Source organism: Neovison vison, chromosome 2 (genome assembly GCF_020171115.1).
Source record: "Neovison vison isolate M4711 chromosome 2, ASM_NN_V1, whole genome shotgun sequence".
NCBI classification, from domain to species: Eukaryota; Metazoa; Chordata; class Mammalia; order Carnivora; family Mustelidae; genus Neogale; species Neogale vison.
In genome coordinates this window covers 48,800,196-48,811,418 of record NC_058092.1, presented here as the reverse complement: position 1 = coordinate 48,811,418, position 11,223 = coordinate 48,800,196, and the positions used below count along the sequence as shown (strand labels likewise).

Here is an 11,223-nt window from a genome sequence, read left to right as displayed (position 1 = left end):
TGCTTTTAGATAATCCGTGTGCTCCAATGCTTTCCACAAGACCTGGAACAGAGTAAGTACTTCGAGATGTTTGCTGACTGACTCATAGTGATTCTTCCCTCTACTTGCTGAAGCCTATACGTCCTCTATCCAAACTCATCTGACTTCTGAAGGCTCTAGACTCAACAATAGTAGTTACTCGTGGGTCTGAGATGGCGTGTGAGTGTGTGTATATATACGTTATGTGTCTGTGTGAGTTTATGCATGTATTACGGTGTCAACAAAGGAACTCTCTTTTGTTTTGTTTTGTTTTGTTTTCCAAATACTTGTCTACATCAAAAGCTTTTAGCCATTATGTTTCTTTAGTTTCCTTTGATCTGGAAACTTTCCACAGCCTTTCTTTGTCTTTATGACACAGACATTTTTGAAGAATATAGTCCATTAAAAAATAGAATGCTGCCCATTGTGAGTTTGCCCAATTTTTTTTTTTAAATGATTAGATACAGACTATGCATTCCTAGCCAGACTGTTGCTATGACCTCAGGCTCTCACATCTGGGGGCACGTGATATCTACCCATCTGAAATTAATTTTGATGACCCAATCAAGATCCAAGCCCATTTCGCCCCAATATAATTAATGCCATTTCTCCTCTTGTAACTAATAAACTATCTGTGGGGAGACATTTTAAGACCATGCATACACCCTGTGACTTGTCAAATTCCCTCCTGGATCCGTTCACGACTCCTACCTGTACCTTTTTTTTAATATGAGGATTGCAAGATGAGGAGTCTGTCATTAAACGCACTGTCTGATTCTAGTCTGGATCCTGTACAGGAAGGGAAAAACTGCCCTAAAGGACTTGGAGTTACTGACGAAACTGGAATACGAACAGAAAATTGAATCAAAGTGCTCTATAGAAGTTAAGTCTGTGGAAATTCACTCTCAAACGACTCCAAAATTCATATATACAGACATGTGTACATAAACATGTACAGAGAGAATGTACACACGATAAAGCAAATGGGGTGAAATGTAAAAGGTAGTTGCATGGGTGTTTCTAGTATCATCCCTACTCTTGCCACCTTCTTGTAAGTCTGAAATTATTTCCAAAATAAGAGGTTGAGAATAAGCTTTTGGCCACCTACAAAATAAGCATTAGATGGCCTACCTACAGCCATGCAAGTCTTTCATTCAACGGCTGACACTCAGCCACCACGTACGAGCTTCACCTGGACTGACTGAGCCCCAAGGTCTAGTGGCACAGGAGACCCTGGAACCCTGTGTGAAACTTGTGTCTTTCTGGTGGCTTCTGCAGAAACTGCCAGCTATATAATGGTGGTACTTTGAAATGGAAGACTCTAGGTCTGGTTGTACACGTCTCGGTTGTCTTTATTAAAAGACGATACAGAAATGATAAAGCGATACCTAAAGGATCTCGAATGTAAGATGAGAAGACAGAGGTCCCCGAAGGACCTTCTGGCACCAACACCTGCAAGGTCTCTTCAGTCTCCTTTCATGATCGCTACGTATTCCTTCTGATGCTCAACCAACTTCAGGAAGACTTGGTATTTCTTGTCGTAGTATCTGTGGGAGAAAAATGAGTAGGCTGAACGGTCTCAGACCAAACCGTAATGCAGCTTCCCCTTATATTCAGAAGAACAGGGATGTAGCTCTTTGGGTGTGCAGACATCTCCGGTTTTCTGAATGCTGAGAGCATCCCGAGCCACGGATCATCATGACTCACTGCTGTTATCTGCAACCTACACGGGCTGTTATTATCCTCATTGTAGAAATAAAGACATTTGCTCAGACAGGCATACTGAAAGTCTAGCTCAACACTGGCCAGGCTGGAATGCAAACTGAGGTCTGTCTGACTTCATAGCTTCCGCCGTGACATACTAAAAGGGCCCAGGCTCAACACAGACCCTTTCTCACTGCCAGCTTCAATAAATATTTCATATATGAGTAGCCCAGGTTTGATGACTGGTTTACAAACCACAGGCTGACCAGGGATAAGAATGAACATTTTCATCACCCTTTGTGGATTCTACACCTGTTTCCTTTGTAATCCACACCAATGTTTCCTTTGCAGACACCTTTATCTGGGAGTAAAACCCCGTGAAAATGTCCCTGATGTTTTCCCTCTAGATGTGCCTTGTGGCCCAGGCACCCCAGAGTGGACCCTGCCCTCCCTCTACTCTTTGTCTGGGTCCCGGTAGACCTGTCATCCCTGAACCTGTTTGAATGAGGTATTGGCCCTGAGACAGAGGGCAGAGCAGCCTGATTCTGAAAGGGATAATAGCAGCTAGAATAAGTTATAAGTGAACACTTGCACCTTTGTCCTTACTCCTCTTAGGCTGGGGGAGCTGATGTAGGGTGAGGGATTGATGATGCCAGTTGAGCATGTCTCAGCAGATTCTGGAATGGTCTGGAAAGAAGTCCCCAGGAAGGAGTTTTGATGCAAGCTTGTGAATCAGAAGAAAGAGACTGCAAAAGCAACCCTGGGTATACACGGGGACTTGTTGTAACATGCAAAGCTAAGTAGATTAATATGAGATCTACCCGAACCATTCTTACCAGCTGTAATGGGGCCAAATACAGAGTCAAGAGGTGAACTCTGAAGCCTGGGTTGAATCTCAGCTTGGTCAATACTAGCTGTGTGACACTGGGTACACTACTTAAACCATCAGTGTCCAAATTTCCTTATATACATGTGGATGAGAATAATTATAAGACCTATCTCAGCAGAGCAGTTATGTGAATTAAATGAGGTAATGCAAGAAAAGTACTTCAAACAGTGCCTGGATCTTAGTGAGTGTTATCAGTACTAGTTACCGTCACTACTTTTTTTTTTTTTTAAATTAATATTCCAACAATATCATCAATCTTGTGGTAAATAATTTCTACTAAAAGCTGCTCTATGAGCCTTGAAATTTATTAATTCTAGAATGATTTGAGGGACAGAAATTTTATCCTTCTAATGACACTCTATGATGGTTTAACATTAAGTACTTCTTACATTATATGAGATGGATTTTGGGTTGTTTCTGTTGTTATTGAGTCTTAAGAATACTCTGTATATCCTATATATTAAGTCTTTGTCAGATATATGATAAACAAATATTTTCTCTAATTCTGTAGATGACACTATCTGTTGATAGTGCTTTTTAAAGCACATTTTTCCCCCAGGTCCCTTTCAAGTGACTACTGTGAGTGCACAGATAAATTCGGCCAGACATACTGTTTTTCTGAAAATAAAGAAATTGGAAAAAAAAAAAAATTCGGCCAGACATAAGGCTGAGATTTGGGATCTTCCTAAAAAGCACATTGAACCATGGTCACCAGATTATGCTCTCTGCGATCCTGAATTTTAACATCCACTGCATCCCCTTGCTTCCAAATTCTCCTCACACTCAGTCAGTGGATTCTGTGTGGCACAGACATAAGCCAGTGTCTCATACAGAGAGTAATGTGATTTGAGGTAACGAGATGCTGTAGAGAGTCATTCTGAAGGAAATGCCATCATTCTACTTGCAGACCTTGGGGCCGCCTGTAGATGGTGCCAGAGTACCACGTGTGCTGCCTCCACAGAAGAGGGCTCCCAGCGGACCGAGAAGCTAAAGATTCTTTTCAAGAGAACATGTGGATTTACTGAAGGAACTTATAAATAGACATCCCTCAAATGTCTTGGGAGGGTCAGCAAAGAGATGGAGAAGAATAATCTGTTTCTACAAAAGAAGGAAGCTGCTAGGCTAGGTTCCCAAGGCCATTGGGAGCTCAGACCTCTCCATGTTCCTGACTTGAGTTTCCCCCAGGTAATGGCCTGCCTCTCTGACCCCTATATCTAGAGGTTTATATTCAAAGGGTTAACAATCCAACTCCACATGGAGACCTTCTTTCAGAAAAGGAAAAGAAATTGGATTGCTTTTTCCATGGACATTTCCAACTCTGTTAAATACCAATCATGCTTTGGTGGGATCAATACCTTTGCTGTTACAGAAGGTGGAATTTGTTTTTATGCTTAACTTCAAATACAACTGTAAAGTCACTTGCACAACTGTTCTCCATTTTTATTTAAAAAAAATTTTTTTAAAGGATTTTATTTTTTAAGTGATCTCTATGCTCAGTGTGGGGCTCAAACTCATGACCCCGAGATGAAGTCACATGTTCTTTAGACTGAGCCAGACAGGCACCCCTACCTTTCCATTTTTTAAACTCACCACTGATGGCTTAACACAGGTCTTTTTCATCTGTCACTAGATTATTGCAAAAGCCTTCCATGTGGCCTCTCCTTTCCCCTGTGGGCCTTCTAATCCATCCTCTCAGAGGGATCGTTCTAAAATCTGCATGGGAACAGGTCTATCACTACGTAAAGCTCAGTATCCCCAATCTGCCCACAAGGTGAGGTCTGAGGTCTTCAGCAAGGCCTCAGAGTTCCTTATGAGATGGCCCCCTGCCATATCCCCTCCCCCGTGTTTTACCTCCTGCCTACCCCCATCTCATACTTTGTATTTCAGAATTCTGAACTGTTTATAGTTATCTGAACATGGCATGCTGTTCTCACCTTTATAACTTAGCATATGTTATTCCTTCCAGTGAGGACATCCTCCCCATCTCTTTTAAGCATTAAAGTCAGTGTAGACTTCATATCCTCTCAAAAGTTTTCTCTCACATGGTCACACTGCTTTCTTCCTTGGGCTACTCTGTTACCTGGTAATACTTCTATTGTAGAACTTATCCTGTCCTTCTGAAATGATCTACGTGCACACATAAGATTATGTCTCAGTCTCCTGTAAGCCCTGCTTATAGGGAAATTAGCATAATGCTGTGAATAGAGCAGGAGCTCAAAATTTAGTACTTTGTGGATTAGGGTTGAAATACTGATCAAGGGGCGCCTGGGTGGCTCAGTGGGACCTCTGCCTTCGACTCAGGTCATGATCTCAGGGTCCTGGGATCAAACCCCGCATCGGGCTCTCTGCTCAGCAGGGAGCCTGCTTCCTCCTCTCTTTCTTGTGATCTCTGTCAAATAAATAAATAAATAAACTCTCAAAAAAAAGAAAAAAGAAATACTGATCAAGGTCATGTTAGGTCCTCAGTGCCAAGTGATGCAAAGGGTAGAAGAACAGACAGATATTACTGTGTCCTTTGGTGGAACCTATAAGAGATCCCCATTTCAGAACAGAAGCTCAGATGTACTGCTAATGACCTCTAGGGGAAAGAACCCTGGCCTGGGAGTTCAGAAGTCTGTATTTGACCCCCAGGTCTGGCCCTACCTAGCTCTGTGACATTAGGTAACAAAGTGACGTCACCTCTCTGGGACTTGGTTGTATCAGCTAGTAAATGAAAGAACTGGATTCCTGGCCCCCAAGGTTTATTCTAGCTCTCCAGTTACATGTCTTTGTCCTCATTCCTCAGCACGGTGCATATAAAAATATAAGCTTACCTTTTATCCTCAAGTCTGGGAAACACGACCTTCCCAACTTTGCTCATTCTTGCCATTGCCTCCTGTCGAATGGAAAACAGAACACAAAGAGCTGAATTGGAAAGTTAAGATCAAAGCAAGAACATTCTAGTTAGAATTCCCTCTCCCTTAAGATATTTAGTGAGTTCCTTTTCTTTTCAACTTACTCTCTTTGATAGTAAGAATAAAACCCAATGAACATTAAAAGTTACATCTATGACCACACAGCCTGGGCTTAATAAATGATTCAGTCTTGAGGGCTCTGGGGCCTAACCAACCTCAACAGCAAGGCACTTTTGTGACCACCTGTAGGGAGTGGGGAGAGGAACTTACTTAGTCTTCTTGTTACCTGGGCATGAGGGCTTCAGAAGGCAACATAATCAGCCACTAAGTGCATTGTTTACTTAAACTCAAGGTAACTACAACTGAATGGAAAAGGGAACCCACTTTGCACCTGCTCTCTAGGATAACATCCTTAAGACCTCTTCTGCTCAACATTTAAGTTCTTTTTCCTCAAACTATGAGCACAGATGTGAGGCTTCTGGGCTGAGTCTGATTTACTTGTCTTTACAATGGGGCAATGGAGCAGACAGCGAATGGCAGCATCTGGGTGGATGTGGCTGGTGTGTGTGGCACGGAGATCAGCCACAGTTACCATTATCAGAAGGCTCCATTATCAGAAGGAGAGGGTTAGGTTTCCTTGGGCAGTCTCCCCAAGCCAGTAAAGCAATGGAAAAGTTAGGGGGAATGGAGTGGCCTCAAACTTTGGAGTCCGACAGACTTGCCTAGGGAGAGGGCAGGCAATGGGGAGCCACAGTAGGCCCACCTTAGGAATCGTTATGGAGCCCTAATTGTTAAGGGTATAGTTATCCAGGGTTCACATAGGTATGACCTCTCATTATATTTATTAATTACTCACTATGTACCAGACATTAGGTTAGATTTTCAGAAGACATACTCTTTGCCCTGGGGAAACTTACATAGTAGCTAGGGAAGGAGTAATTTATACATTATTTATATAAATTCATTTATATTTATATAAATGTACACATTCTGTTTATTATTTACGACTGATTCCCTTCTGGTATGCCCAGAATTTACTGGTTTACGTGTTCCTTATCTTCTCTCTCGCTCCCTGCCCTCCCCAGAATGGAAGCTCCTTGGGGCCAGGCACTCTGTCTACTTATTGCTTACCCAACATCTAGAATCTCCATAAAATAAACCAAGCCCCTTGTATGTGTCAAGAGCAGCACTGAACAGAAAACAGAGATGAAGACGGCACGGGTCCCTTCATCATAGGGCTCACCACCGAGTGGAAGAGACATTTACTGTGATCAGAATAGAGGGTGATAAACTTTGCTTTGCTAGAAATAGATAAATTTCTTTTCAGTAGTTATTCAAGGATTAGGAAACTTGGTATCGTCTCACGGGCTAATCACTTATCCATACTGCCACTCTGGCGAGGATGCTCTACCAACTCTTCCCCAAGGATGGCATGAACATTCTGAATGAGTTCTCTGGTTTCCCAGCCCTCAACGGATTTAAAAGTGCTGACTAGGAAATCAGAGATGCTGACGTTAGCAAGCACAGTGACAACAGAAAGAAACGGCAGTTTTAAGAAAGGAGGAGATTTTCTAAATTATGAAAAACTACTGGAAAGGAAACCAAGGTTAAAAGAGCTGCAAAAGGACAATCTGGGGCCATTTTGTGGAGGGATAAACAGCCAAACACATCTTGAGGTTGCTGCCGTTCCAACTCACAAGGATATTTGAAGAGCTCTGCTCACCCTGTATTTTCCTTCACAGACTTAAGTTTTGATTCCCTTAAAGTAAGCCTCACTCCATCTTGTGGAGATGGGCTCAGCAATGCCCAGCACTAACTCTGCCCCTTGTTCTCTTGTCCTGTCTTTGCTTTTTCTTTCTGAGTAGCACTCTGCAGGGTTTCCAGAATGGTTCTGCCTCTTCTCGCTCCTTGGAATCCTGAAAATGGCCTTGGGAAGTACTCCTCTGGGTTGAGCTTACGCATCAGCCTTGAGGCGACATCCCAGGACTGCCTTCCAGGGTGGGACCCAGGAAACTTGTGTCATAGAAGGTGCTCCACACACGCCCCTTCCCTTCCCGCTGAAACAGATGTGTGGACACATGGAAGATGGTAAGGCTTTCTTCCTTTCTTCACATTACCTTTCCTGTTTTTTTAAAATAAATTACTGAGAAACAAACAAAGGCACTAGAGATTTCAAAGGTTTAAAAAGAGATTCTTTTGTTTGCTTAAAAAAAAAAAAAGCACAGATTTAAACATTAAACTTAGCTCAGGTATTGACTCCACTGAGGAGGCTTTTTCTGACTCATCCCTGCTGCCTGCCTCCCACCAAGACTGAATTATTTGCTCCCACAGCAACTCGTGCTATGCCATCTATCCTAGCGTTTATGACATGGCACCACAATTTTTTGTTAGCACACCAGCCTCCCCAGCTAGACTGCAAGCTCCTTAAGACGGGAACTGTTATAATTATTTCCACGGCCAAACTCAGCATCTGGCATATCGTGTGCACTCAGGGAAAGACTACAGGATGAATGAACTTCAGGGTCACACACGTGACAGAATGCTAAAATGGAAGTTTTGGCTGAGATCTAAAGTTGACAGATATAAGATACCAAAGCGAGCTGGAAAACAGACCACCCTGAAGAATTTGTAAAAAGGGTGGTTGAGGACCCATTAATCAACTCTTAAACCTTTTATCCACATGGAAGGACAGAAAAAGAGATTTTTTTGTCTTCCTTCCTTTCTTTTTTTTTTTAAGCTAATTGTTGGCTTATTGTGCATCAAGCTTACTTCCAGGGGAGGGCTGAGAGGAGCCTCCCCCTTCACAAGTCAAGAGAGCAGGGCTTCACTGAGGACAACAGGGAACGAATCTGCTGTATCCCTGAGGTTGTGGGACACTGTGGACTGAGTGGGATTTCCGTGTGGAGGAGAAGGGCTGGCGGGCAGCTTCGGTGTGGAAGTGACGGAGCCAGCACTGGAATCAGCCAGCAGTGCCAGAGTCTGTCAGACTCCAAAAGGCATGGCTGGTCCCCATGGACCCTAGGTGCCCCACATGTGGGAGAACTGTCATGGACTGTCTCAGACACTGTCTACTATGGCTACCGCATGAGGCAGAGGGAGTCTGCATGAAGAAGCTTGAGTTGACCTACTCAGTGTCTTAGGAAGGAAGAGAAGAATAAATAGTCTACTAGAGTAGCATTAACAAGGACAAGATACTGTATGTGGGAGATTTCCAAAAGTAGAGGATTTCCAGAAAAATCTTTGATGGAGCCTAGCTACAAACACATAGTAGGCAAAGAGAACTAATCAGATAAGAACTTTTTACACCCCTGACCTCTCTTCCCATACGCCCTCCAACTACCTCAAGGAATAAGAAAAAAGTGAATCTGCTAGAGAGGCACTGCGTGGGAAGGAGAGAAGACTAATCCCAGCTTTGTCCTCTCATGTGCAGCAGACCCAAGCTGGGGAGTGGGGAGAAGCCTCATCTTCAGAAGAAAACTCATGTGATGATTATTATATATTCCTTGATCATCACATTTCTGAATTTGGGCCATGTCTTACAACTTAAAAAGGCCCTAAATCTTGTGCTACCTAAGAATGACTTTGTACTTGATCTAAGAAAGCAATGCAACTGCAAGCATTTTTAACCAGGGCAGAGAAAAACTTGTTCTACTGCACAACTGTGAGGGGACGGTGGGAGTCATAAACACAGTCGTTTCTCACTTCTATCTCAAGAACCGTGTTTGTCCTAAACACAAGTTATATGTGCACAATAAATACTGGATGAAAATACATTGGAACGTTAACAGGTTCAAGAGCATGGGTGGTAACTTTTTTTCTCTTTTTTGTCTTTTCTAAATATTCTGCAGTGGCATATGTGGATTTGATAATTTAAGGATAATAAAAAATACTGCATTCTAAAATATATATATATATATATAATGCTTCTATAGTCACTCAAAACGACTCGTGTTCCTCCCCTATCCTGGGAGGTAGAGCTCATCACGGGTCCTGGACCCGATATGGAGGTGCCCAGAGAGTCACTGCTCTCATCAGACACAGCATTGCTGGCTTTTTAAATTTCTCCAGATCACTAACATAAAGCCAAAACCTCAGGAACCCGCCGGCTGCAATAAATCTGGAAATTACCACAGCATAACAATATGAATTTATTATGGGAATGCTGACACGTGCTAAATATAGTCACCCCCCCCACAATATATTTCTGTTCAGAAGGGTTTGTTTGAAGTTGGCCTCAAAATTCATACTTTTTGTCAGCAGGCAGGGGCTGGACAATCTTAATTTGCAGCACGCTACCCTCTTTGTGTGAGAGTCTAGACAGCACAATGAATACAGTGACTTTTCTCTTTCCTTTTTGCCCACACAATGAAAGCTTTTTACAAACAAAATATTTTGTAAAATCGCATTTTAATCACTTCTTTTCTTTCTCTCTATAAGGCAGCGCTATAAATAAACCATGAAAGTTCACATTTGATCGTCACTTCTGAAAGCAAGTGAAGGGTTTCTGTAGGAAAAAATAGGGGCCCTGTACCATGGTCATGAAAGATCGCATTCATGGGGTTTGACCCTGCCCCGCTGTGTCAAGGCCGCGCTACCACTCTGCAGGCCACGGCACCGGCAATCCCCAGGCCTGCGTGGGCCTGGGAGACACCCAGTTCTCATGTGTTACAGCCTGGCCTGGCAGCTAGCAAAGGGCTTGAAGCCTACACTGGGTGAGTTATCCAGGGAAATTACGTTAAGCAAAGAAGGGCTCTTCAACACCCACAGAGAGGATGGGGATCCCGTGAGTGGCAGACACACTAATATTGGTAATGTGAGGAATGGGGGATCTGGTACCTTCTGCACTAGCCAGGGGAAACGAAACAGCAGCCTCAAGAATTTGGGAAGGCCATCAGGTAGCCTAGACCTAAGCACCAAAGGCCACAGCAAGCTTGGCAGTGTCCATAGTCACAGTATACGGGGAAGAATGATCGGGACCTAGCCTGGTGGGAGCTATACTGTGCGTTCCCCAAAGGCAAGAACTGTGTTACTGCAGGTGTCAAGCCTAGCATGATCCTCGTACTCACAGGTGCCTGGCTAATGTTTGCCGAGTCGCTGAATGAAAGGGTGAGGACTTTCATCACGGAGGCAATGTAAGATCATGTAAGCCAGTGTTTCTGAAACAGCGTATGCATTCCAGGGAGTGCACAGGAGGACCCATTAGGATTCCAGGAGAAAATACTAAGAGTGTCATATGATTTCTAGTCTCAAGAAATTAGTTAAGCTTTACCAGCATTGAGTACGCAGATCATCCCCAGACTGGTCAGTTGGTCCACACACTGGGTAGACACAAGGCACACAAGATGCGTGAGGCTTCTTAAAAGAAGCATGGGATCTCTACACCACGCAGGGCAAGAGAGCACGCGACTGCCCGTGTTCCCAGCATCCAGAGACATGTCCATGTTGTCACTTACACATTCCAGGCTATTGGATTTACAGGTATTACATAGCTTCATTTACATTAACCTTCACAAAATGGACAAGCAGATGAAAAAGATTTAGTCAGTGGATTAAAGATAACAGTGATCATTCAGATCCAAGTAAATTAAAATACAGTGGCACTTTTACTTGGTACTAGCTCTTCATATTACAATACAACAGCAATGAAGACCTGGTCAGGTGAGACAAGAACTGGGAAGAAATCAAAATGATGTAGAATACCAGCTGAGATAGAAGTAC

At 43.2% G+C, this 11,223-nt stretch overlaps 1 protein-coding gene across 3 annotated transcripts in view; it reads right to left on the bottom strand.

Moving 5' to 3' along the window:
* Positions 1 to 1,344: 1,344 nt before the first annotated feature.
* Positions 1,345 to 11,223, bottom strand: part of FGGY (FGGY carbohydrate kinase domain containing) — a 387,944-nt gene continuing 378,065 nt past the window's right edge. For all 3 annotated transcript variants that reach the window (XM_044238342.1, XM_044238340.1, XM_044238341.1), the window contains 2 exons: positions 5,425 to 5,486; positions 1,345 to 1,565 (listed from right to left, as the gene is read on the bottom strand). In XM_044238342.1, the coding sequence (XP_044094277.1) occupies positions 1,484 to 1,565; positions 5,425 to 5,486 (144 nt within the window). In that variant the 3' untranslated portion in view covers positions 1,345 to 1,483. The remainder of the gene's footprint in view (positions 1,566 to 5,424; positions 5,487 to 11,223) is intronic.